Source organism: Enoplosus armatus, chromosome 19 (genome assembly GCF_043641665.1).
Source record: "Enoplosus armatus isolate fEnoArm2 chromosome 19, fEnoArm2.hap1, whole genome shotgun sequence".
NCBI classification, from domain to species: Eukaryota; Metazoa; Chordata; class Actinopteri; order Centrarchiformes; family Enoplosidae; genus Enoplosus; species Enoplosus armatus.
Window position 1 is genome coordinate 8165021 of NC_092198.1, and position 27303 is coordinate 8192323.

The 27303-nt window shown below is 42.0% G+C and overlaps 1 protein-coding gene across 1 annotated transcript; it reads left to right on the plus strand.

The window, feature by feature from the left end:
- Nucleotides 1–98: 98 nt before the first annotated feature.
- LOC139302414 (1-phosphatidylinositol 4,5-bisphosphate phosphodiesterase beta-4-like) lies at nucleotides 99–27303 on the plus strand. Its single transcript, XM_070926092.1, is given in 36 exon segments — nucleotides 99–182; nucleotides 4546–4626; nucleotides 5297–5356; nucleotides 7632–7775; nucleotides 10893–10972; nucleotides 11152–11205; nucleotides 11307–11388; nucleotides 11484–11584; nucleotides 12025–12082; nucleotides 13035–13143; nucleotides 13486–13696; nucleotides 13880–13973; nucleotides 14277–14356; nucleotides 14489–14573; nucleotides 14673–14763; nucleotides 14875–14991; nucleotides 15920–15948; nucleotides 16107–16251; nucleotides 16425–16509; nucleotides 17020–17144; nucleotides 18220–18271; nucleotides 18853–18955; nucleotides 19267–19431; nucleotides 21087–21291; nucleotides 22170–22258; nucleotides 22491–22655; nucleotides 22738–22779; nucleotides 23203–23268; nucleotides 23890–24005; nucleotides 24331–24406; nucleotides 24551–24726; nucleotides 24852–24953; nucleotides 25078–25135; nucleotides 25581–25667; nucleotides 26348–26384; nucleotides 27063–27303. Coding segments are annotated over 36 exon segments (3531 nt in total). The 3' UTR covers nucleotides 27140–27303.

Genomic DNA, 27303 nt, shown 5'->3' on the forward strand with positions numbered 1-27303 from the left:
TTCTACTCGTGTTTAACCCAAAAGCCTGCATATCAGAACTGTCTCTCTCTGAATCTGTCTTTCTCTCCTCTGTTTGTGTCTCAGGTTTGTGAGCAGCCATGACGAAGTCCTACGAGTTCAACTGGCAGAAGCACCTGCCTGAGTTCATGCAGGAAGGCACCTCCTTCGACAGGTTTGATGAGGTAAGAATGATGCATTTCTTGGTTCCTAAAGAGCTTTCTGCAATGCATACTTAATAAATAAATGAATAGATAAATAAATAAATATAGAGCAGCTCCAAATGTAAAAATAAACAGCCTCCTGACCTGCTTATGCCAGATTCATGATACATTGCAGCACACCACCACACACGTTTTGATAAAGTGGAGATTTAAGTTTGATATCCTCGATGAGTGTCTGAAGGCTTAGTCTGATTTGCAAGCTGTATCAGTTTGTCAATAACCTTGTTGATACCGACATAGGTTATTTGCTCTGTCCTATTATCATCCTTCAACCTTAATGACTGTCCCCGGGTCAGTCATTAGCGTGCACACATACACACACATAACGTAGCAGAGGCGTCTCCTTTATAACCTGATACGTCAGTGTTGTAGTCAGAGCTCCAGCTATAGTAATGATCAGCCTCGTTAAGAAGCTTCGGCATGGCGACTGCTTGTCTGCAACACGTCCGCTGAGAGTCTCAACCAGCACTCTGAAAAGACGATCCGTGTGAGTGAACTTGTTTTTTGTTTTTACGTAGACCATTTATAATTTTCTTCACTGGTATATCGATTTATGATGGGTGCAAGTATAGTCAAGCAGTACGATTGAAATCGGTGGAAAATGTGGCAAAATACAGCTTCAGAGAGCAAGAAGTATATAAATCCTGAGATGTGAGATCCTGAAGGGCTCACTGTGCATTATCACAAAGTTGAGATATACATCAGGTTATCAAACGTTATAAAGTGCTGCACAAAAGACAAACATAATGAACCTCCAATAAATAAAAAACTGAGCTAAAAATCAGCTATTTGTAAAAAGACGATTTTTAAAACAGAATGATATTAAAATATTGCTTAGCCGCAAGCTAATTTTTTGCCTGCCTATCCAATACCAATATAATTAAAGATTTAGGTAATATTTACCAATAATATTAGTCACCAAATATTCGTGTGTGTATATGACCTTGTGTATATCTTCCTGTCTTTTGGCCCACGTTTCCTCTGACTAACTTAATCAGGACACTTAGCTAGGACATTTGCCGAGCAAAGGCAAAGTGTGTCACACACACACACACACACACACGCGCATGCACACACACACGCGCACACACAGACATACACGCACCCTTGCACACATCAGGAAATCCCCTCAGTCCTCTCCGTTTATGTGGGCATCAGTCGGGGGAGGAGGATCCCTCTTAGGCAGAGAAGAAAACTTGAAAGAGCGTAGGGAAAAGCATCATCAAATCCACAGCCATGTCAAAGTGAGGCATGAAACTGGGCCGGCATGCTTCTGATGGAAGCCCTCAGTGTGTTGCTGCTGTGAATATGAGCCAGGCTTAGGCAGGACAGGGTTAGGCCTGGCCTGAATGTTAATAAGGTCGACCCGTGCCAGTCACCTGAAAGGTTAGAATTAATGATGTCAACTGGGACATACCACTACCTTCTTACCACTGCATTTAGTCCTTAACACTACTAATTACTGATATTACTTTCTTTTATCTGACGAGTAAAGGCAAGAATCTGTATGATTTTCAAGTCTTGCTTGGCAGTTTACTCAAACTAGTGAATCTCAGGAGGTAAAAAAGAATGGAGGTACAGTCCTTCATTCATAAACAAAGTGGGTTTTTGGTTGTTAACCTCTGACCCATCGCTCATGTCAGTGGGAATGTCTTCCTTATACAAATAACTTTCTTTCGTTCTGTGCGTGTTTGTGAATGAATAGTTGCTCTTTTTCCTGGCAAATACACAGCCTGCAGGGGACATCTGCGTCGACTGAAATGACGTACGCCAAGTCCACCCACAGATAACAGACATGCTCTTTATCTGTCCCTCTCATGCACACACACACATGCACACAAATATGCTAAACGGCATGGATCTTTTCACAGAACATTCTCCACTGACTGAAACCCCATTGAGTGACAGATGGTAGAGGCAGGTAATGTGCGTGTGCGCGTGTGTGTGTGTTCCTACATACTTCTCTGCAATCCAAAGCTTGATGGGGACCTCTATCATTACATGAAGTCTCTCATCGTTACATGTAGTTATTATTGTTCTGTCCAAATTAAAAAATATTGAACATGGAGTATTTGTAAGAGCATTTTCATGACTGGAATGCTTTTGTTATGATATTGTTCCCCTCTTTGAATAGAAGCAGTGGTGCCTTGTACCTAGTAGAGCTAGTTTTTGTCTTGGAGTGAGATATTTTAGATGAGTTTCCCTCCAGAGGCAGGGAGGTCAGAGTTCAATGTGGTCCTCAGTGAACAGTCATGCTAACAGCCAAAGGGCTTCCTCTTTCTCTGTGTGTGCGTGCGTGCGTGTGTTTTATTCATTGTCTCACTGATTGGAAATCAATCACTTAAGATCTAGCTGGTGTTTGGTTTCCATGGGGACTGAACGGTCCCGTATTGACAGTTGATGAAGGCAGAGAAAAACAGGTCAGAATTGTGAGACCAAAAACAAGTAAACACGTATTTCTGTTGTTTTCTAATTCATCCTAACTATTTATTTTTTTACAGAATTTTACAATAGTTTTATAAACTCAAAAAATCATCCGCTCCATCCATAAAGTAGCTGTTGAATATAGCTGTACTTTGTTGCTGCTAACAGATTAGAAAACGTTGAAGCTTTTGAAGTTGACTGAGAGGCAACATAAGCCTATTATACTTGCAGCGTGTGGGTATTTGCATTACAAAACATTACAAAAAATAATTTTAGCTTGAACATGAACAGCAAAATTAGGATATGAGGCAAATAAGAGCATGCCTAAAATAAGGAGAGTAGAGATTGAGAATAATTACCTGAATAATACTGAATTCTGTAAGTCATTCACTGAGCACCAGCATGATATGCAGCACTTCCTGTGTTTCATCACCCAGCCAATGGCTCATGTCTGTCTTGTTAAATGCTCGAGGGCATGTGGATGAGTGTTGTTTTGGATATGTGTTTTACGTCCCCTTCTCTCTCTTCTTCTGCAGATATAGTAACATGAATCATGTGCTTTACCTGCTCTACATTCTTTCCTTTTTTTTTTTATTTCTCTCAAATCAAATAGTCTGGTTTTAGGGTTTCTGTTATTGTTTCAAAGATCAGAGGGGACGAAACAAGAGAGGCAGCTGCACTTGTCCAGGCACTTAGGAAAGAATGTATACATGTTGAGTGGGACCTGGACTACCATAACTAGGGCTCTCTATCTCCATCCACATCCACCCGGAGATGGCTAGACCTTCAGCTAATTGTTCCTTTGCGTGTGGAAGGACTGAGTGTTCTCATAAACGTTTTTAGCTTTACAAGAACAAGCCGTCTGATAGTGTAACAGTAGCCTGCTGTATGTTCTTTCTTAACCGCAAGGGCTCATTTGGGGCCATCTCTTTCATCGCGTTTCACAGAGGCCTCACTACGTGCAACTGAAGCCTCTGTCAGCCCTCTGTCAAGCTTTTAACTGCACTTACAGCAGTCTCACTATTTCCTAAATGGAAATAAGATTGTTCAATTGGTTTTTATGATGGTTTTAGATGACATGATGTAGCCAAATAACAAGCCAACTCTGTCCTATTTACTGCAGTGAATGTCATGGAAACAACATCCTGAAATAATAAATTATGTGTGTGTGAGTGTGTCACACTGTTCCCTTTTGTTGATATTAGAGTTAGAGTGACCCAGCAGCCACCTCCTATTCTATTTTTTCTCACTTATGTTTTATCCTACTCAGATGTGGGATTTGAGCGGGATAAAAAAAACCACACACACTTCATCACAGTCATTCATCAGCACAATCACAGGTTGCAGCTGCTGATTGAATTTAGTGGAAAATGTTTGGGTAAGATAAGCCGGCTAATGTCAGTAGATTTTCTGCTCCGACACTCTTGTTGAACTGAATAGGGGTCGCTGCATGATGTACACGAGCTGATAGATGGAACATTAGAGCACGTGTGTGCAGTGGCGTCATAGTAGCTAGGCTAGCACACTTCTGAATTGTGCTCAAACACACACATGTGCATCTCACCCAGGGTTGTCCCTTGTCTTTAACGCACAGCTCTGTGTTCCAGTCAGATGATGTTTTCATTCAACAGTTTGTGGCAGTCACATTTATCTCACTTTGTGTTTGCCTTAGCAATAGGTTTCATCTCCTCTGCACGCAACGTGTGTGCACACTGAATGTATTGCACATACTTTGTGTTTGTATGTGTCCTTAGGAAGGCAGGTACTTCTTACATAATGATGAAAATCTGTTTGTCTGGTGTGTTAAACCGGCTGGCTGTTGAAAGTCTTCCCATGTCAAATAAGGCCCTGTGATTGATGAAGCCCCCTCTTCCCTCTAACAATTTTTTCCCCTCTGCAGGACCCGTACATCTTTGAGCCCAACTGTCAGATGAGGGTGGACGAGTTCGGCTTTTTCATCACCTGGAAGAGTGAAGGAAAGGTACAACTTCCACCTTGTGTATTTTTTTGTCTGCCAGGAGGTCTTCTAAAGAAAATATGTTTATTAGTCAAGAGGAAAAAAAGGTTCAATGTCCATTGGCATGTTTGTTAACATTATTCTTTGTTAACCTTTCTGTACAAGTGAATTTAAAGCAGCGACCTGGATGTATAACTTGTTGTGAATGAGGTGGTGTTTCTATGACTCAAATAGTTGAGCTTTAAAGGACCGTACTGTTGATGTGACATTAACTACAAATCCTTACTGATGACCATTTTCCAAAACATATATTTAGAGGTAGCCAGTTGTTTTGCATGCCAGTAAGGTATTAAAATCAACTAGGAGAGAATATACTGTAGGTAACCCACTCATAGTCACTGCTCAACACCAAAACCTGGAGGACAGACAAACAAATATCTTTCCATCCATTCTTTAAAACTGCTCATCCTGTATACAAAGTAGGAAATGTTATAGGTTTTAGAAACTTTATTGTGAGAAAGACGTGGAGATGACCTACGTTAATAAGTGTTGCTGAGAGGTTGTGATGTTGCTGCTGTGTACCGAGTATTAGAAAGTATTGCAAAAATCCCAAACAAAATCCCTCTCTGTCTCTCTCTTCACCTCAAATATTCTTCCCTCTACCTCTTTCTTTTTCTGTGTATCTTTCCTGCAGGAAGGCCAGGTTCTTGAGTGTTCCCTCATCAACAGTATTCGCGTTGGTGGCGTCCCAAAGGTGAGGCCTCGCGAAAGACAATTTCCTCACTTCTGTTTCCACAACATTCACGCTCTCTACCCGCCCCACCCAATGTTCAGTCCCTCGCTTCCACAGTGACACCCTTGGTAAAATCTGGGGAGACTGCCACCACGTCCGGCACGTTACTTCATGCTTTAATTAGCCATGGCTATAGCAGCGTATTCCATCGATCGACTGACTGATCTCGGACTCTCAGTTGAGTTCTCACTGCTGAGCGTCTCTCAAGGGGCACTAGCAGAACATACAAACATGAAATATTTAACTCATCAATATTTATGGCTGTTTAGCCACAGGTTGTACCTGAAACTTTTTTTGCAGCCCTGGCTCGTGCTTTTGACCCAGAGAGGAATAATGAAAAACTGCGCTTCCAGCTGTATTATGATGGGCTGTCAGAGGACCACTGGGTTAAGGAGTTCACACTCAAAGGGGATCAAAAGCTCACAAGTAGAAGACATTCTGTCTCTGTCAGAATTACTTTTCCTGATCCTGTAATAGGAAACTGATCTTGAAATAGACAATATGTACCTACCGGCAGCATTATTCTGTGTTATCAATACAGCTGGCAAACATTCAGTTATATTATTTAGCAGATATGGGGCACACACACAAACCTGTATGGTTTGTCTATATATTAAATATTGATTCATGCTGTTTAGCCTCGACAGTGACACATTATGTTGTAGTATTTGGCATCATGCAGACTGGATGAATTATGAAAGCTGTTTATGGGAATACCCATGTGCCTCTCATTAGGATGCAAGCCTGTCAAGCCACTAAAAGTCAGATGGCTGACAGGTGACACCGGTGTCTACTGTGTACATAACCATTACCAGGTTGTGTGTGTATTGTTGACAGCAGGAGGTTGTCTGTTTGCTTGGTCTTGTCCGTGTGGATGTGTGTGTATGTACATGTGTACAGGGGCACGTATACAGATACTGCAGCTAGATAGCAGCTCCTCCTGTTTGTTCAAACGCTCTATGCCGCTCTGTAAGTAGCAGACTAGGAACAGCTGATAGCAGAGCTTCTCCTCAGAGGCTAACGTGGTTACACAAGCCCCAAGAGCTGTTTCAGATAATCCAATGAGTGAGAAAAGATGAGTTGCATTGGACGACTGCTGGCAGGGGTTTTAAAATGACTGCCTGTTGCCTGTTGCTGTTAATTCAATCGTATGACAAAAAATACATGACTATCTTCCATGGTGACGATGGTGGCAGACTGAAATCTGAAAAGAGAGGAGTCGTGCTGTGTTTTTGATAGTGAGAGAATGTTTTCATGGATTTTCTGTTTCTCCAACTGAACAAGAGTTTGCAGTCAGCATGTCAGGCTGAACTGTGGTGAGGACTGTAGATTATTCTGAGGAGAATAACCAGGTTAACTACAGGTCTTTAAATATCTGAAATGTCATATAAAGTATTGGCTAGTCCAACATCTAATATAGATTATTGTAATAAATTTTGCCTTCAATTTAAAGTCTTATAAATATAGATATAAATATCTAAAATACCTATTTATAATATAATACTTATGTTAAGTGTATAATGCTGGTTTTCTTATCTGTTGTAAAATTAGATGATGTTGTTGAAAGATTATTGGTGGAGGGACCTTGGAATGAAATGAACAAAATAAGACAAAAGCTGTGACTAATGTAGTTTCACCAACAGATGTAATTTGGACCAATAATAAGGTCAGTTTTATTTTCCTGTGGTGCCTCACATCATTAGCTGGTCACGTCCAGCATGAACAGTGACTCTCTGTGACTGCTGCTTTCCAGTACTGCTGAACACATTCAAATCTGCAGTCAGTGGAACTCTTCGGGCTGCTAAGATTTCTTTTGAATTTAGTATCGTCATTTGTTCCTCCATGATGGATATCCTTTTCAGATATACTTTTCAGCATCCTTAGGCTTTTCTACAGCAGCAATAAACATTTCAACATCCTTCTCTCTAAGCCCCTTTCCCATTGTGGTTTCTTGTCAATGACTATTTACTACAACAATGCCAGAGTAGGAGTTTAAAACCTCCCCTGAGATTTTTTTCATTTCCTCTACTAACTCTAAATTTCTGAGATTATTCGACACCTATACAGCATATACTGTTGCTTTACCTCTCATTTGTTTTCTATGTTTCTCTCTCTGTTTCTGTCTGAGGATCTTTCTCTGCCTCTTTCTGTCTTCTTCTCTTTTTGACTGTCTGGGCATGCTACCTATGTGTCTGACAGAGTGCTTACTAAATGTTTTGCTTTCTCTTTTCCTCAGGACCCCAAGATCTTGTCATCGTTCGAGGCCATTGGAAAGACGGAGGCCGACTTAGAGGGCTGCATCATCTGCATTTGCAGCGGCACGGATCTGGTCAACCTCAACTTCATGTTCATGGTGGCAGAGAACCCAGACACAGCCAGGGTAAATACATGCATGTTTCACTGTGGACGATACAGATGACGCGCAGACCTTGAGAATACGTTTTTATGTTTTTCATATCCAAAGTCAGTGCAGTTTGTATATTTTAACACTGTTTTATATTTTAACAAGGAAAAATCTAACTTGGTATTGTATATCTGTATATACTGGCAACATTTCCTCTGAGCAATAATTATTCATAATAGATTGGTTTACAGGTATCTGTTTATCTCATCTGAATGTTTTGGTAAAATATAAGATCAAATAAACTAAGACTGGGTCACCCTAGTTGGCAGTTTAGACAAAATAAGTGGAATTAGTCTGTGTGTCTGCTTAACACAGTCATGTCTAAATATACCTATTTTCAGGTTTGTTCATACCCCAGAATGCACATGGCACTTTTTACAACTATGGCTTACATTTACATGTATGTCTATGATGGTCAGAAAATATATGTGGTCTGCAAACTGTGCTGAGTACACCCCTAATTCATTCAGCATTTCCACATCATGTCAAGGCTAAAAGAACACCCCGACACAGCAAATATTTAATTCAGAAACAGGTGAACCAGGTGAATGGTTCATATGCCAACTCCTACACAAGGCGAATCTGGCCTTGGTTCACTCTGATAAATAGGCACATTTGGAATGACTCATTTTTCTCTGTCTCACACCATCTCTATCTCCCTCTGTCCCTCCTGCACTCCTGCTTTTGCTGTTATTTTCTGGTCCTTTTTGTCTTAGTCTACTCTCTCTCTCATTTTTCTCTCTCCCTCTGTTTTTCTTCCCACTCGTGTAGGAAAAAAGCTCTGTGAGAAATCTGACTGCCTTATTGAGTAGAGAAACCTCTCCACTTCTCTCTTTCTCACCTTTACTTAATTTTTGTTTGGGGCCCAGACAGGTGACACCTCCCTCCTCTCTCTCTCTTTCTCTTTTAATGAGCAGATTATTATTGCTGCTGACCCCTGCTGGCAAACCTCCAAACATTGTACACACCCTGTATAGCCCACAATACACAACTTTACTCAGATGAACCAAGACATTGCAGTGTCAGTGGTGGCATAATAGAAATTAAAGCCAGTTTCTTTAAAGGAGACGGTTGGTGTTATTCTAACTACAAATCCTGTAAAAAGACCAACACCAATAATAGTTGGTCGGCCTCTCAAGTCTTTCAGACTTCCCTAACCTGTCTGTGGCACTCGGCTCCGATCCCATTTGTTCCTATTATCTTTTAAAATGAGTCGCAACTTTATAGCTTCATTTTTATGTAATTTCCTAAAACAGCTGGGCTCTGCAGTTTTTAGAAAACAGTACTGATAGTATTTGTTGGGGACTATTTTTAGAGGCAGATTAATACACATTTGGTATGCTAGTAAGTATTTATGGCAGCAGGATGGCATATGTGGGATTAGCTACAGGATTTATGTTCATCATAATAAAGGAACATGTCACCCAGTGCACCAGTGTGGCTCATTGATGTGTTTTTAATAGTTTTTGGACAACAACATAGGTCCATGGCACAGAGGAATACGCTTCATCAGGCTTTGGCTACACAGCCAAAACTTATTAGCAAATTCATTGTTGGTTTTAGTCTTTTCATGGGATTTGTTGAATATAAAAAACTGCTTTATCCTTTTGACCTTGAGGCAAAGGTTAGGATGACTAAAGATTACAGGCAGCCTCAAGCCAAAGAAAACCTGTGGAGAAAAAGAAGAAATCAGTAAAATTCAGCTATCTTCAGTTTAGTGACAAACCCAGCGTGGCCCAAAGGCTCAGCAGTAATTGACAGACAAAGCATGAAAACACACTTAAAGTGAGTGTAGTTTTTCTCAGCCTCAGGGTTGTCAATCCAGAATGAATAACACACAAATAGTTTCTGATATTACCTTAACGTAGACTTGCACAGGATTTGCCATCCACAATTGTTTGTCTATGCCGATCATTCAGGGGCTGACAAAAGTAAAAAGAGCCCACTGTCAGTGACATAACGCAAACTAGAATGATTAAAAGTCACCGCACACTGCCAGCCTTGAAATATTTGATGTACTGTAGTGTATTTACAGATGTCAGTTCTGACAAAACAAATTGCCCCCAGAATTCAAAATCACACCCAGTTTCAAACTGAAAATGCATGTTTTGTTCCAGCACAGATCTGTTATTTGGCACCACAGTGTTGGTGTTTATGCATTTCCCATGAGGGGGTGTTTTTGTGGTGATGGGTGTTTATAAATGATGTTTGTGCTCCAGAGAGCTCACTGCCACAGGGCTGCCAATGATATTCATGCAGCAGCCTTCAGCAGGGAGGCCTGATGGTTAAAGCACAAACACACACACACACACACACATATACACAGATCCAGGTACACGTCCTCGCTCCCCCACAGTTTAAAACACATTTATCCCTGCTATTTCTGTCCCCCTCTATCTCTATCTCTCTCTCTCTCTCTCACACACACACACACACACACACACACACACACACACACACACACACACACACACACACACACCATGACACCATCACCACCTCCCAGCATGCAGGTGGCCCTAAGTAGCAGACCTCGGGTGATGACAGAGTTATTTACATCAGCAGACACACACATGCCCAAACAGACTACCCCTGCTGCACCCGTTATCTTGTTGAATGTTTTTATAATGATGTCAGTAATCATTTTCAGAAGAAGGGGGGAGAGTTAGAATCAGAGATGGAAAAATGGAGGGGTCAAAAACGTTCACGCTATCATCCTCAGTGACGTTTCTGTTGATGCGTCAGCAGTGTATTCATGTAAAGTTACAAGGCCTTCTCTTGCTATTTGTTTACTGTCACTGCTTTTAGCCTTGCAACAGCTCATAGTGTTTATCTGTGTGTGTGTGTGTGTGTGCGTGCGTGTGTGTGTTCGTTCCTGATTGTCCTGTCAAGGCAGTTGCCCTGTGTGTGTAAATTAAGAGGCAATTAATTTGCTTGTGTTTATTTCCCCAAAGACACTCACTTCTAAACTCTGTCCACACTCTGAAGAGACCCTCTTGGCTGTTGTGTATGTGTGGGCTTTCGGTTCGGTCAGCGTGTTCAGCACATGCACGCACACACACACTGAACACTTGTGCTTGTGTTTGTTTGCAGAAATGGATCGAGGGTTTGAGGTCAGTGATTCACAACTTTAAGGCCAACAACGTCTGTCCAATGACCTGCCTCAAGAAACAGTGAGTGCATCTTGCAGCACACTCCCAGCTCGTCTTAATTCTCTAAATGATATTGAACAGCGCTTGAAACTGTTTTAAGTTCCGTTTTTATTTTTCTCTCAAATGTGTGTCATATAACTCTGGTAAGAAACCAGCCCTTTCTCTAATCTGTTTTTCTCTCATTTCCTTCTCTCATGCAGTTGGATGAGAATGTGCTTCTTGACCAATGTGAATGGGAAGATTCCTGTGAGAGGGTGAGAGTAAACTGATGGTCTACCATTATGCCTTTCTATTTTGCTCTAGTTTGTCTCACTCACATTTGCCCTTCACTTGTCCCCTCTCTCCCTTTTTATAGCATTACTCGAACATTTGCATCCGGAAAGACAGAGAAGGGGATCTTTCAGGCTCTAAAGGATCTTGGCCTTCCTAGTGGAAAGGTCAGATAGCATTGATTGTAGACTGTAGTGGTCTTTAAGCCGTGGGGTTTATAGCCCTCATGTTAACGACTGGCGGGCTTGTGTATCTTCCACAGAATGACGAGATTGAACCATCAGATTTCACATATGACATTTTCTACGCACTCACACAGAAGATCTGCCCCCGCACGGACATAGAGGAGCTCTTCAAGAAGATGTGAGTCTCCTTTGTTTTAACCCTCAGTTTTCTTTCTTTATTGATTTTGTACCTCAAAATGAATGAGAGAACATGATAAATCCTTAACAGTAGTATTCTTGCTTTGTATTATACCCATGTTCCCCTGTGCCTAAATAGAACAATGTTAAAATATCCCCCAAGTGTGAGCTACTGCATCTCGTTGGAAATGATCAGGACAAATATTTCTGCGCCTGCTGCACTAACTATGTCTGGACAGCCTAACCTGCTACCACAGTTCAACATTAATTATGAGTGATGATTAACATGTTATTACTAAAAGTGTAACATTTGAACTATGATCTTCTTTTTAGAGACTGCTTTCTAATTTTGACTGACTGACTGTGTGAATGACTGTGAGGGTGTCTTATTTTAAGAAGCATAACATTTTGTTTTGTTTTTTCTAATTAATTCCTTTGCAGCAATGGGAACAAAACTGATTATTTAACTGTAGACCAGTTAGTCAGCTTTCTGAATGAAGTAAGCTCTTTATCATTCATTAACTTCTCTGTGTATTTTTGTTTGCCCGTGCTGCTCTCTGCAACTGCCCTGCCTTACCCCGCCCCCCCGCCCTGCTCTGGGTAGAAGTTGCCCTCCAGCCCAGACTGGACATCAGCAAACCCCTCAGTAAAACTCCATTAATAAGACGGACAAAATATTTAACTTCCAGTACAGCCTGCAAGGGCAACTTCAAACCAACTCCCTTATCCTGCATTCCCACCCTCATCCCATTCCCTGTGTTCTCCCTACTGCGGCTTGCCTCCCCGTGTCTGATTGGTGTTGCCATGGCAATGGGAGGGTAGAGGTTTCCATCCTTGTGCTTCCTGTTCTGCTCGTCTTGCTTCCTGCTGCCCCTGTCTGATTTCTGTGGCCTTGCTCTTCTGTGTGGCTGAATACCTGCTTAGTCCCTCCACTGTGCAGTCGCGTGTGCTGCTTCATGCCCAATCCTGTGCGTCACGTCGCTCTAGACCAGCCAATGGAGCCAAAGCTTTGGTTAGATGAATCCCTGTTTTTGTGAGTGGGCAGTGGCCTTATAATGATGTTTTGATGGTGTTGTGATAAAGTAGAGCTGCCTTGAACCTCGCCAACACGTATAACTTCCTTGCTTTCAAGCAAACACTTAACCACTGCACCTGTTTGCGTGGCTCACAGTTTCTTGTTGACATCTTAGTATTACGTTCTGTTTGTTACATCCTGTTAATACATGAGTGCTCTCTAAGGCCACAATAATTAAGCTTTTAAAAGCAAATGTATTCATTTACTTGATATTATTCCAAATAAGGAAATGACAGTTGAAATGAGCACTGTTGGTACCTTGTCCCGTGTTGCATTAAGTTGGCCCCTGTCCTGTGTGTCATTTCCAAACAAACTGGATCTTGCACAAAAAACATCTTGCAATAAGTATCTGGTGTGTGCATGTGTTGCCCCTCAGAACCAGCGTGACCCTAGGTTAAATGAGATCCTGTTCCCGTTTTACGACCCCAAGAGAGCCATGCAGATCATCGAGAAATACGAGAGAGACGAAGAGCTCACGAAGAAAGGTAACAGAGATGGGTGGAGAGAGATTTTAGGCTGTGCTGCCATCTGTCTGTGTGCCTTTGAAATTACAGTATGTTACAACAGGTTATTACAGTTCTCTGCTAATATAGATAGTTGATCATCTCTGTCTTATTTCCCTGTTCTTATCAAAAGTGATGAATATACTCAATGTTTCATACTCAATTCATGAATACAAATGATTTTGATCAGGTAAGTAATAAATGCCCTTTTTCAGGAAGTTCTTAGTTACCACCACTTCATCATTCAGCTAATTATTCCAATATCATAAAAAAAATTCACCTTCAATCCTATTAACTTCCACTCTCTCGTTTCTTCTCCCCCAGGGTGCATGTCCAGTGATGGCTTCTGCCGGTACCTGATGTCAGACGAAAACGCTCCAGTTTTCTTGGACCGGCTGGAGCTGTACCAGGAAATGGACCAGCCGCTGGCCCACTACTTCATCAGCTCCTCCCACAACACTTACCTGACGGGGCGACAGTTTGGAGGGAAGTCTTCAGTAGAGATGTACCGACAGGTCCTGCTGTCTGGATGCAGGTACGTAAGTGCATCATGGTCTGTTAAGATGGTGGATACATGTGAAGGCGTAGACACTCGTACACTCCAGACTAAACAGAGCATGTTTCTGTAGCTACGGTAAAGCTGCTCTGAGTTATACATGTAATTTATATTAGTGGAAGCCTGCATGTACAGTTTCTGTGTCCTTTCCATCCTGTTAAGATGTGTGGAGCTAGACTGCTGGGATGGGAAAGGAGAGGACCAGGAGCCCATTATCACTCATGGCAAGGCCATGTGCACAGACATCCTGTTCAAGGTGAACACACACACACACACACACACACACACACACACACACACACACACACACACACACACACACACACACACACACACACACACACACACACACACAGCAGCATAGTCCTGCTGTTCACTGCAACAGTTGCAAGAGTCTCTTTCTGGCTGTTTCAATATTATTGCATAAGGTATGCCTGCCCCCTTGTGTTGAGAGTTTGATATTACATATATTACAGCTTCTTCCTCTTTCTCCTCTCATCCTCCTTTTCCTTCTTCTCTCTTTCATGCTTCATTGCTTTTCTTCTTCCTCTTGCAACAGGATGTTATCCAAGCCATCAAGGAGACAGCATTTGTCACTTCAGACTACCCTGTTATTTTGTCCTTCGAAAACCATTGCAGGTGTGTGTACAACTAGTATTACACACAAGACTGTTGATGCATAATTATTTTGATACTATTCATCTCTCATAGATACAGACCCAATGCATTCTGTGTGTTTGTGTGTGTGTGTGTGTGTGTGTTTATCACCAGTAAACCGCAGCAGTACAAGATGGCCAAGTATTGTGAGGAGATCTTTGGTGACTTCATTCTCAAATTGCCTCTGGAAAACTTCCCGGTAAACGCTCTCTTTCCGTTTCACAATGTCTCTCAGAGTTAATTGCGTTTGGATGACAGTCATCTGTATTTAAATGTACGATTATGTTGTCTTTGGCAGATTGAATCTGCGCGTCCCTTACCCTCTCCAAATGACCTCAAACGTAAAATCCTCATCAAGAACAAACGCTTGAAACCTGAAGTTGAACAGAGTACGTACACAACTCGGCCTGTTGATTTGTTAAAGCTCTGTCCATTATATGATTTATGTGTTTAATGTGTGTGTGTGTGTGTGTGTTTGTTTGTGTGTGTGTGTCATACAGAACAGCTAGAAGCCCTTAAGAAACACATGGAGGCAGGCGAGACCAACACCCCTGCAATCATTATGGGAGAGGAGAATGAAGAAGACACAGAGAACGGCAAGCTAAATGGCTCTGTGTGTGTGTGTGTGTGTGTGTGTGTGTGTGTGTGTGTGTTTCATAAAAATCACAATGTTTAAAACATTTTCAGTCAATCAAGTACGATTAGTGTTAGTGTTACAGCTTTTTCTGAATGCACCAAGTAATGAAAAAAACATTTTTGGAGAAAACTCAAAATGAATGTGTGTTTCTGTGTATGCGCCTGTAGGAGAAAAGGAGGCTGAGGACAAGGATTTGAATTCGGAGGCCCCCAGCATCGTGTCAGAGGCAACCAGTGAGAAAGAGGCCAACAGTGTTTCCCAGACTAACGCTGTCAGCTCGAGGAAAGAGGAAGAAGGCAGCAACAGTATCAAGAAGGTGGGTTGTCATTTAGAGGATTGTTTGCCCTCTGAAATACTAACATTAACTATTTATACGGGCAATGACATTTAGAAATGGCTTCAGAACTGTAAATGGTTGCTTCCTTCAGTCGCTTTACCTAAATATATAACAGGGTGGTATTGTGTTATAAATAATATTAAGTCAATTCCCTGGTACATTGCTGTATACAAACTACCTCAAAATTTGGATATATTAATGTCAAATACCTGTAAATTACAAATAGAAATCCAAAACACACAACAAAAAAGTTTGTATCCATGGACTGAAACAAAAACAACAAAATTAGAATTATCTGGAATGTCTTTTTCTAAAATAGAGATACACTTATTTAATGAAGGAAAAATTATTATTTTAAATGATAATTATTTTAACCGTCATTATCATTTAAGAAATAAAGTGCTGACATGGATATTGAAAGGGGAGGTTTAATGGAACATTTGATCTTTGTGTGCGTGTGTATGTGTTTGTGTGTGTGTGTGTGTGTTATCTGTCTGTGTTCAGGTGCCTGAAGATGAAGTGACAGAGATATCAGAAGCCACAGAAGTAACAGACGCCACAGATATCTCAGAAGCATCTGACCAAGACAATAACAAGAAGGCACGCACATGATTGTCACTATACTTTCTCACACACACACACACACACACACCACACACACACACACACAACCACTTAGTAAAAACATAACATTGTGTCTAGGTTAATGCATCAGACCAATCCAGTTTTAAGTGTGTGTTTTTACCTGTCCTGTGCAGGGAGGGGAGGATGCAGAAGACTCTGAAGAGGCTTTAATAGCTCAGTACACCTACGTAGGAGCCACCACCAACATCCACCCATATCTCTCAGCTATGGTGAACTACGCACAGCCTGTCAAGTTCCAGAGTTTCGATGTGGCAGAGGGTGAGTTTAACTTCCTCCGTATGTGTTTTGCAACTTTTTAATTTGCTTCTATTGTGATCCTGCAAGCTTATTGTTCATGAATACAAAGAATAAAACTGTACAAAGACGCTAAATGAATAGGTCAGTCCCAAATTATCTTTTCAACACTTTTCATTCCCTTTTTTGTCTTTCAGAAAGGAACATCCACCATAACATGTCGTCTTTTAACGAGTCTGTCGGTCTGGGCTATCTGAAGACCAACGCCATAGAGTTCGTCAAGTATCCTTTGTGCTTCATCTATTTACACATTGTCATTTTATATCGATTATAGCTGTTTTAGATAATAAAAGAAACACCTTTGGTGTTTTGTTATGATCACCATTGGTGAGATTTTCACTGCTCAGAGTTTTAACTTAATAGATTGAGGTCACCTAAATGAGAGCTGAATGACGGGTCAGAGCTGATGTTTTTCAGCCATATTTGTTTCCACTCTGCTGTCGGAAAAGAACTGGAGGCCTCCAGAGGCCAGTGTGCCTTTGGACTGTGTGACTTGGCCTGACACACACACACACACACACACACACACACACACACACACACACACACACACACACACACATAGCCTCTCCCTCTCCAATGGGACTGCTTGACCCAAGCTGTTCATACTAAAAATAGTTCTGCAGTCTGTTTGACGCACACACGCACAAGCACTCAAATGCATACCCACACATGTGCTGGAACACACACACTCTCCCTTCTTTAAATTTTTTTTCCTGAGCGTCAGTGCAGCTACAACAAGCGTCAGATGAGCCGTATCTACCCCAAAGGGGGCCGGGTGGACTCCAGTAATTACATGCCTCAGATCTTCTGGAACGCAGGCTGCCAGATGGTCTCACTCAACTTCCAGACCCCAGGTACCACAGCACACAACATGGGACCTCTGACCTCACACACACCCATATCATGGACTCATACAACATATAGATATTACAAGCACACATGCTTATACAAATGCAAGCACTTAGTCAACCTTCTGATCTAAGAACGTGAACTTCTCACCTCACATATTCATCCATTAATCAACAACCCTCACTCGCCCAGCCAACACATCCAAATATACACATACCAAGAATAACCAGAACATGGAGGACATTTTGACTTTTATGATCCAGTTAGGATTGAAATGTTAGTTTAAAGGGTCAGTTCACCCAAAGTTCACCCCACATTTCCTTACTTGCGGCCAAGTGGTATCTAGCCATGATTTTATGGGCCAAGGTTTTCAGATATCTCCACCTGAAACCACTCCAATACTCAACAGCAACATGTCACTCCAGAAACAATGTCACCGCTACTAAAAAGAAAAGTTCCAAATAAAACTGTACACATCAAAATACGTGATCTGGTCTGATTTGGGTAAACTGCGTCTTTCAGAAGTGTTGATTTTCTGCGCAGAGTCGCCCATATTTTCTTAAGCAAATAAGAAGAACAGAACAGTAAAGAAAACGATGTCCACTACATACTAGATCAGGCATATAAAGCAATTTTACCATGTTTGTGACATAAAAACCACCAACCTCCTACTCTACTTCACACACACACACACACACACACACACACACACACACACACACACACACACACACCGATACAGTGAGTGATGCCTGTTGGAAAACAGCTGCTGCCCCACGGCCAGAGGCTAAAGGGGTCGGACCATATGGCTCGCTGGGAGTGGAACATGTGCGAGGCTGGAGGGGGGGTCACACAAGAGCAGGAGCTTCTGTGATGGAGAGATAAATGGTTAGAGGGGAGAGAGAGAGAGATGTCAGGGAAAAGTCTCTCTCTTTTTCAGCCAAGAAAAAGCTTCACAGAAACATGAAAATGAACTGAATTGTTAATTGTTTTATTTAGGATTTGATGTTTGTGTGAGTAATGTGAGAATCTGACATCTGTGTCCCAGTTCCTAAACACCTCCCTCGTTCTCTCCCTCAGATCTGGCCATGCAGCTGAACCAGGGAAAGTTTGAGTACAACGGCTCCTGCGGGTGAGAACAGCTCCTCACTCCTGTCCTTAGCCCATTCCCATCCCTCCCATCCCTCCCTTCTCCACCCATCTCCGAAGCTCATCAATTAAAGCATGTCACATCTCATTAGTGGTTGCCAGAGGCGACTGTAGCTACTGTTTGCCTCGAGAGCCAATGAGTGCTTTGAGGAAGCAAGCTCCTCTTCACCCGCCTCTGAGGCTCTCTGCAGTCATCCATCTCTTCCCCTCTCCATCGCTGTCTCCGTCCCTTGGCTCTAATACTGTCCCTGAGGGCAGATTTTACTGCTAATGCTGGAAATCTCATATGTGGGAAGATCAGGGCTTTTGCAGACACCCATCATTACTAATGCCACTCTGCTGGGCCCCCGGTTGACACACACACACACGCACATACGAAGCCTTAATACCTTCCTATTCCCGATAGATCGTTAGAGCGCTTAATTGAAACTGAAAATGTCTTAGAAACATTGTAGTATTTTATTATTGGGATGATATCTTTCATAAAATCAGTGTTCTCACATTCGATGTAAAAGGTTTTGCTGTGTGTAATTTCCTCCTATTCATCTTTTGTGCGTGTGTCAGGTACCTGCTGAAGCCCGACTTCATGCGACGGTCTGACAGGATGTTTGACCCTTTCTCAGAGACACCGGTGGATGGCGTCATTGCTGCAACCTGCAGCGTACAGGTCAGGTCATCTGGCACGTCAGTCACGCTGGAGGTTAAATCCTTTAAATAAAAAGAAAATTACAGTATTTTAGCATAAAACCAATTTCCATAAAAAGGTAAATGGTTCATGTTTATACAAGGGGTAGTTTCAGGCTTGGATATCTTACAACATCTTTACTTCAATTTGTGGTATTTTAGTGATTCAGATGGTGCTTGATTATACCTCATACCCACTGTGTCAAGATCCAACCACAGTAAATAATACCTTTTATTCCTGTGAAATCTACACCTTCATAAATATTCATAATAATGTCCTCTTTTGAACTTTAGGTGTTCTCAGGACAGTTCCTGTCAGACAAGAAAATCGGCACGTACGTTGAGGTCGACATGTACGGGCTGCCGACGGACACCATCCGGAAGGAGTTCCGCACACGTATGGTGATGAACAACGGACTGAACCCAGCCTACAACGAGGAGCCCTTCGTCTTCAGAAAGGTAGCGCAAAGGGCAGGAAAAGGGGTTGTTGGGTGAGGTGAGATAACAGATACTATGAGGTGAAACAAATGTACTGCACGAATTCGAACGCTGTCTGCAGTGTGATGTTTGAACAGCAGGAGGAAGAGGACAAGGAAAGGGATGGAGGACAGCCATGATTTGGGTTGGAAAAAAGGTCTCAGTGACGATGGAAGCTACTCATTCTGTCTGAGGGAAGGGTGAAAGGAAAAGAAAGGGGGGAAAAGACGAGAGTAAAAATAAGAGAGGAGGGAAGGGAAGACGGAGAATGTAATTTAAACGTAATGACAAATAGAATGGTGATTAAAAACTAGGAAAGACTGTTGAACAAAGGATGGTGGTGATATTCTTGAAAAGAGAGGGTAGGAATGATTGTGGTCATTTGCAAAAAGTAACACAAACCAAAACAGAGAGTGGGACAAGAGGAGGAAAAACAAGCCTGTGATTTGGTTCACGGAGAGGAAGAAAGGAGAAACAACAAAGGGCAAAAGAAGAAAGGAACATAAACAAACAGCAACAAACAATTAGGGATGGAAGAAGAGAAAAAAGGGAGAGGGAGAGATCGGAGATCTAGAGAGCAAAAGAGAGAGAGAGGAGTGTGTGTGTGTAATAGTGCTGCTCTCAGCAGAATGAGGAGTCTCTCAGCCATGACTGTGACTCCAGCTTCCTAACACACACCATCAATCACAGCCTGCCGCAGTGCTGCTCTGCTCTCTCTCTCTCTCACACACACACACACATATATAAACCTACACAGTGCTATCAAAGAGGGGCATCACAAGCAGAGCTGCTGGCAAGACTCGTTTCCACACACACACACACACACACACACACACACACACACACACACACACAAATGCCCTCAAAAACTGCCACACCTTTTGCATGCATGCACAGCACAAGATGACTCAGAGCGAACGATACACACCAGCAGCACTTCCATACAGTACATCAGCAAGGCTACGTTTGTGTAAGCACGCACATACACACACACACACACACACACGGGCACTCCCACCCATTCATCTCCAGTGAGTATTCTTCGGTCTTATCTCTTACCTTCCCCTTCGTCTAGGTATTAATCATCCTCTTCTCCGTTCACTTATCTCCACACACAAGGCCAGTTAAGACTCTTGCTCCCTCGCTCTTTTTTTTTTTTCCAAGGGTGTGCACACATAAGCTACACACACATATACACACAAGATATACTCCACTCCCTGTATGCGTACTAGCTGTGGAGATGGCCTTGTCAGTAGTCAGATATGCTGTGTGTTGCTGCGCTATCATGCCTTTTTCCTGTATCACACTGTGACCGTCCCCTGATAGTGTCCCCTGCAGTTTCATTGTTGACCTTCCCCCGATGCCATTTCAGCTTTAGCTTAAAAGAGACTATTTTACTGCAATGGCTGCCACATAGTTAGTCTTTTACCTTTTTTCACACCAAAATGAGTTAAGTAGACTTCCCACAGTCCCACAGGGCTGGTGATCAACTCCTAACTGTGACTTTTATTTTCCGTCTCACTTTTTGTCCTCACACCCCCTTTGCTTCCCCTGTTTCTCAACCCATCTTTTTCCCCCCTTTTGTTCTGGCTCCTTCTCCCTCCCAACCTCCATTTCCCTTCATCCCTCCCTCCTAGGTGATCTTACCGGATCTGGCCGTACTGCGCATCGCCGTCTACGACGACAACAACAAGCTGATTGGCCAGCGCATCCTGCCTTTGGACGGCCTGCAGGCTGGCTACCGTCACATCTCGCTGAGGAACGAGGGCAACAAGCCCCTGTCGTTGCCCACCATCTTCTGCCAAATCATCCTCAAGACCTACGTGCCCGACGGCTTCGGAGGTGAGGGGAACAGGAACACACACACACAAACAATAATTACAAAACTTTATGAATATTGCTTTATGTTCTTTGATGTGTAAATGCTACGTTGCAGGTTTGTTTCATACTGATATACTTTGTTTTCCTGCTTAGTTTATTCATGGCTGATAATAAAGTTGCTTCTGTAAGCCTGTAGGGAGAGGGAAAAAAAGGAAGGCAAGGCGAGCGTCTCTCTCGCTCACTTACTCTCTGCCTTGGGTTGGTTTGAACATTCAGAGTAATGGCATGGTGCAAATGATGATGACAGTGAATCTGCAGTAATAGACAGTTTAAAACAGGCAGAAGCATACAAATGAGCAGGACAATTGGAGTCGTCATTAAATAAAGCCAAGGGGCTTGCACTGAGGAACCATTACTGTAACCATTAGCTTTCCACTATAAGATCTGCTGCCAGAATCACTTCCCTAGCAGACACACAGCACTATACTAGGAGCTCAAAATAAAATCCTTTTCTTAAGAAATTTAAACAAGAAGTAAAATCACACCCCCATCTTCACTAGTGTACTTTCTCAGCATACTGAGGCGGCAGTTAATCACGCTTTTGTGGAGGATAGCCTTTGTGATTGTTCTGTCGATCTGTGTGAGTGGAATGACAACACTTTGTTTACTGCCTTTCTTATTACAAAATAACATGGTTACTATAGTCAAAAGAAATATTGTTTTAACTACTTCAGAGGTGGCTCTTAAGAATGAATTATCTCAGATAAGGATAAAGTAAAATAAAAGTAGGTTGAAGTCAGTCATAAGGGATACATGATAAACACCCACCAGGTTTATCAGTGAATATTCTCTTTTCCCCTATACTATACTAACATAACAAATCGTTTTGTATGTTTCAGCAATTGTGGATGCCCTATCAGACCCAAAGAAGTTCCTGACCATTGCAGAAAAGAGAGCTGACCAGATGAAGGCGTTGGGGATTGACACGGTACACATGACAACAAACACACACATCTGAAGCTTCAGTATGAGTTATTAGAAACGCTGAGCTCCATGCTGGTTAGAAGAATTATACCTGATAGACTGGATACCACCACTCTGTGAGAAAACAACTAAGCATTTAACTCTGTACTCTGATAATACATACTGCATGCATACATACATACATACAATAAAAACAGCATCCCTAACCACCTAAATTAATGATTTCCCTTTTGTAGAACGACATAGCAGACGTTCCCAGTGGAAGCTCAAAGAACGACAAGAAGGGAAAGGGCAAAGGAGACACTGTGAAGGCCAGTGTGACACCACAGGCCAGCTCAGACATGGCTCAGACCTCCAACTCCGCCCAAAATAACACAACAGAAACCAAGAAGGGTATAGAGTGGCTTAAAACAAACATTTTACATATTTACAATATGTGGACAGAGTTAACCCTCACTTTTCTCTGCTGTTTCAGATAATGCTCTCGTGCCTAATGTCAGCATTGATGACTTAAAACAAATGAAGGTTGGTAACCTGACTCCTTACTCTTAACATGCTAACAGGGCTGATTTTGTAAGCCATATTCAATGTGGAAGAGTTACAGAATATGTAAGAAGTACTAGTGCAGTAATTGTTAGTTCAAAAGGAATTTGTTCATAATTATGTTATTATATGTTATGTTATTAAGTTAGTACTGAGAAAGTATCAGGTTTTTACCATGTACATGGGATTACAAGCACCTGATAAAGTATTATTTCTTATTATCTACAACTAATTACTACGTAGTTATTTCATAAATACTTGTATGCTTTCTCTACCTCTTAAATACCTCACAGGCGTAACTACTGTACTATATACATGCTGCCAGCTGTGATGTCTGGTATGTTCAAAGGCTGTTCTTAGCATGACCTGCACAAGATCAATAAATACACTTCTCTCCCACCGCAGACGTACCTCAAACTGATTAAAAAGCAACAGAAGGAGCTCACCACTTTAAAGAAGAAACACTCAAAGGTGGGTGATTGTTTTAGTGCCGACCTGTCTGCTGGTAATAAAGAGGCTGCTGCTTATTCCAGACAGCCATTGATGCTCAGAGGAACAGAGCAAGGGGGCCGGCTCCGCCTTTCATCTTCCACTGACCACTGCCTCATCACTGTATTCACCTGCACACACACACACACACACACACACACACACACACACACACAGACGTAAACACACACACACACACACACACACACACACACAGACGTAAACACACGCAGCCACATGAAATTAGACTTGCTAAAGTTGCTTTTTCTTTGACCACGGCTCACCATAGAGACCATGACGGGTGCTGGCTCATTCGTAGTGGCTGAATAATTATCACAGTATTAAGTCATATTGCGTAACACATGTATAATAGTACCATCCATGAATTAAGATGACTGCTGGCTCATTACTCAATGTAGACAACAACATTCGAATGTTTTTAAAATAATAATAATAATCACAGTTGTGTCTTGCAATGATTTCAAAATCTGTTTTAGGCTACATTCTCATATCTGCTCATGGAGGAGGTTTATAAAGGTTAAAAATTCACTTCCACAGTTTAAATAAATACTCAAGTAATAAATTTTTTTCTTGTTTCAAAAGGATCAAAATACAATGCAGAAAGCCCACTGCACCCAGGTGGACAAGATGGTGTCTCAGCATGATAAGGAGAAGATAACCCTGGAGAAACTACTAGAGAAAGCCATCAAGAAAAGAGGGTGAGTGGGGGGAAAAAAAGAGACAAACATATTTGTAGAAAGAAAATAGGGGGGAAAAAATTTAAAGAGTATTAAGGATTGACATCACTGCATTGCCCACATTTGCTGTGTGTGCTAGTTTCAGTTTCCATCCTCAGTTATTTTAATTATAGTAAATTATAATTCCAAGGACGAAACTTCTACACAAGCTTTTGGAAAACTGATAAGGCACTTAGTTTGTGATCAATATGACAGGCCTGAACCATCCAATTGACTTCCTTCCTTTAGCACTAAATTTGACTTGCATTGTTTTAAATCGTCACTTCTGTTTGTGCTTTCCTCACAGGGAAAACAACTGCCAAGAGCTGAAGAAGGAGACAGAGGATAAGATCCAAACGCTGGTTGCTGATCACAAAGTCAAGGTAAGACAAAACTTCTTACCCCCAAACCAACATCCTTTCCACAAAGTTATTAGCTGTGAGGATGACAAGTGCCTCAGCTGTGGATAATTGATTGAGCTGTGTGTGTGTGTGTGTGTGTGTGTGTGTGTGTGTGTGTGTTTGCAGGTAAAGGACATCACAGCACAGCACACTAAAGAGTGGTCTGAGCTGATCAGTAGTCACAGCAGCGAGGAGCAGGAGATGAAGGACAGCCACGTCACACAGCAGTGTGAACACCTCAAGAAACTCCTGACCACTGTCCAGGAGCAGCAGACCATGCAGCTCAAACTCATCCACGAACGGTGAGAGCATCACACACACAAGCATGTGTATACACCCATTCACTGTAGGTGGCCGGACCTATAACCAATTATTACTGTTGTTATAAAGGCTGGTTGTAATCAGGTTTCTTGTTCCACAACTTTAGGCAGAGCAAAGAGATGCGTGCCAACCAGGCCAAGATGTCCATGGAAAACAGTAAAGCCATCAGCCAGGACAAGACCATAAAAAACAAGGCAGAGAGAGAGAGGTGGGTCACACATGTACTGCATCTATCTATGATCATGTGCTAAGTTGACTTGGCTGTTGAATGTTGAACTGTTATGTTTTGATTGTTTCTAATACCACAATATTGCTCCCTTTTCGCTATTTAGGAGAGTGCGAGAATTAAACAGCAGCAACACCAAGAAGTTCCTGGATGAGAGGAAGAGGGTACGTTGTTTACAATTTCCATTTTTAAATATTTGGCTGAAAAATATATCAGGGACCCTCCCATTTAAATGCATAATGGAAATGCATTAAGGCCATACAAATGTTTGGATGTCTAATGCTACTCCAGTAGTTTGATTTCATTTTACAACATAAAAACAAGCAAACATTCACACTTTCTAAAGAAAATATGTTGCTGGTCTAAAAGAAAACCAGGCATTTTCACTGTTTTTTATATTGATATTAAGCACATAAATATGTTCTGCTTTCTTAGCAACAGGTGTCTAGACAATAATCTAAGCGTGATTGACCTGAACCTGAAAAAACCTGAATTTATATTGATGTTGCACAATTAATTAACACTATGTGATACAGCCTGTCCTGTGGTGTACAGGGCCTCTCATTCAATGGTCATACTGTATTGTCTTTGTCCCTTGTGTGTCTGCAGCTGGCCATGAAGCATCAGAAGGAGATGGAGCAGCTAGAGAAAAACCAGAGAGAACAGTTGGAGAAACTGGAGAAGTTCAATGAGCAGGTACAACAAAAGAAAATGAAGCTTACAGTCAGAATGTCACTGCTAATATACTGTAGAAATGACTAAAGATAACTAGCATGCCTGCCATCCCAACTTGCCATTAGCTGACTGCTTTTCTCCATCTAAAATTCTGAAACGTCTTAACCACAGCATTTATTAGACCCACTTCCTGCATAAACCAGAACATCTCTCAGTTTATGGTCCTTTGTGCGCCGCTGGCTTTTTAAGTGTAAATGAAACTGGGGACTAGTGCAGTTCTCTGACGGATTTCTCCCCCACATAATGGCTGCAGTTTGTATCACTTGTGATGTAAACTGTAATTAGTTTTGCAGGAAGTGTTCCACATTGCTGGCATCAGAAATTGCCTCAAGGGGCTAAAGACAAACATCAACGCTGGTCCCAAAGAATAAACAGTCCATATTAAAGAATGAAAGTCTCAACTCACACAGCTTTATACTGAAGTGTTTCCTCATTATTACACTGGACAGTATCCCTCTGCCCTACATGTATTAAGTGTACACTGCAAATAGTAGAAACTATAGTTCAATTTGCATATGAAGGTCTCAGGTCTCCATCTTTCCATTTTCTTTTGCCATCTGCCACACTCCGTTACCTGTACATGTCTTACATGTATGCACATATTCATTTGTTTTTAATATGATTTGCTTCTTCCGGCACAGCTTTTGAAATCACACCATGCAAACAAACAGGTTCAAGGTAGGCATCTCCATCTCACTCAACTCTGCCTCTGATACTAGCTCTCTGTCAGTACCACCTGCCATGTTTCCCTCCATCTCTTTCCCTTCTACCTCTTTGTCATGTTGCTCATTTGTTTGTCACCTCAGGTTTCTGCTGAGCCTGTTCAAATCTGTATTTTTCTGCCATTTATACGACTACTATAATGATCACTCGAGGTGACTCACCACAGAGTGAAGCAGGGAAATAGTACACGGCAGGCCTCTCTTTGAAGAGATTGCAAGATTAAAGAAAGTGATTCATTTTTCTTTGTATTGTGAAATCCCATTCCCACATTAGTAGTCTGCAGCTCTCGGGGTGTCAGCAGTGCCAACTAGCAGCTTGAGTCATTTATCACCATGACTCACCAGCTATTACTAAGCAAAAACTGCCAGCTCCCAACCTGCCCTGCTGTGCTTTCACTCCAGCTCATAATCATTTGCTTTCATAGTTTGTGACAGTGTCCCACTGCAGACATTTTGTCGCAACCATTACACATCAGTCCTACTACGTATGTGGTTTATATTACTAATAATATTGTATTTATTAAACATGTTTGTCTCTTAGAGTAACATAACATTTAGAAATATGATGAAGACAAAAGGAGGATCCGCTGCAAGTGCTACATGTGTGCAAACTATGTTTTCTGTCTCCTCGAAGGCCAAGGACATGCAGCAGATGGTGAAGTTGGAGGAGGAGATGGACCGCAGACCTGCCACGGTGGTGTGAGCGACTGAGACCGAGACACACACGTACACTCATATACACACACGCACACACACACACACACACGGGTGCAGAAACACTCCACCGCGGATAGCCCTCTGCAACCCAGAGACGTTAACCCTGCCAACATCGTTGTCTCTGTACTTTTCTGCCATGTTAACACACAAACACACAG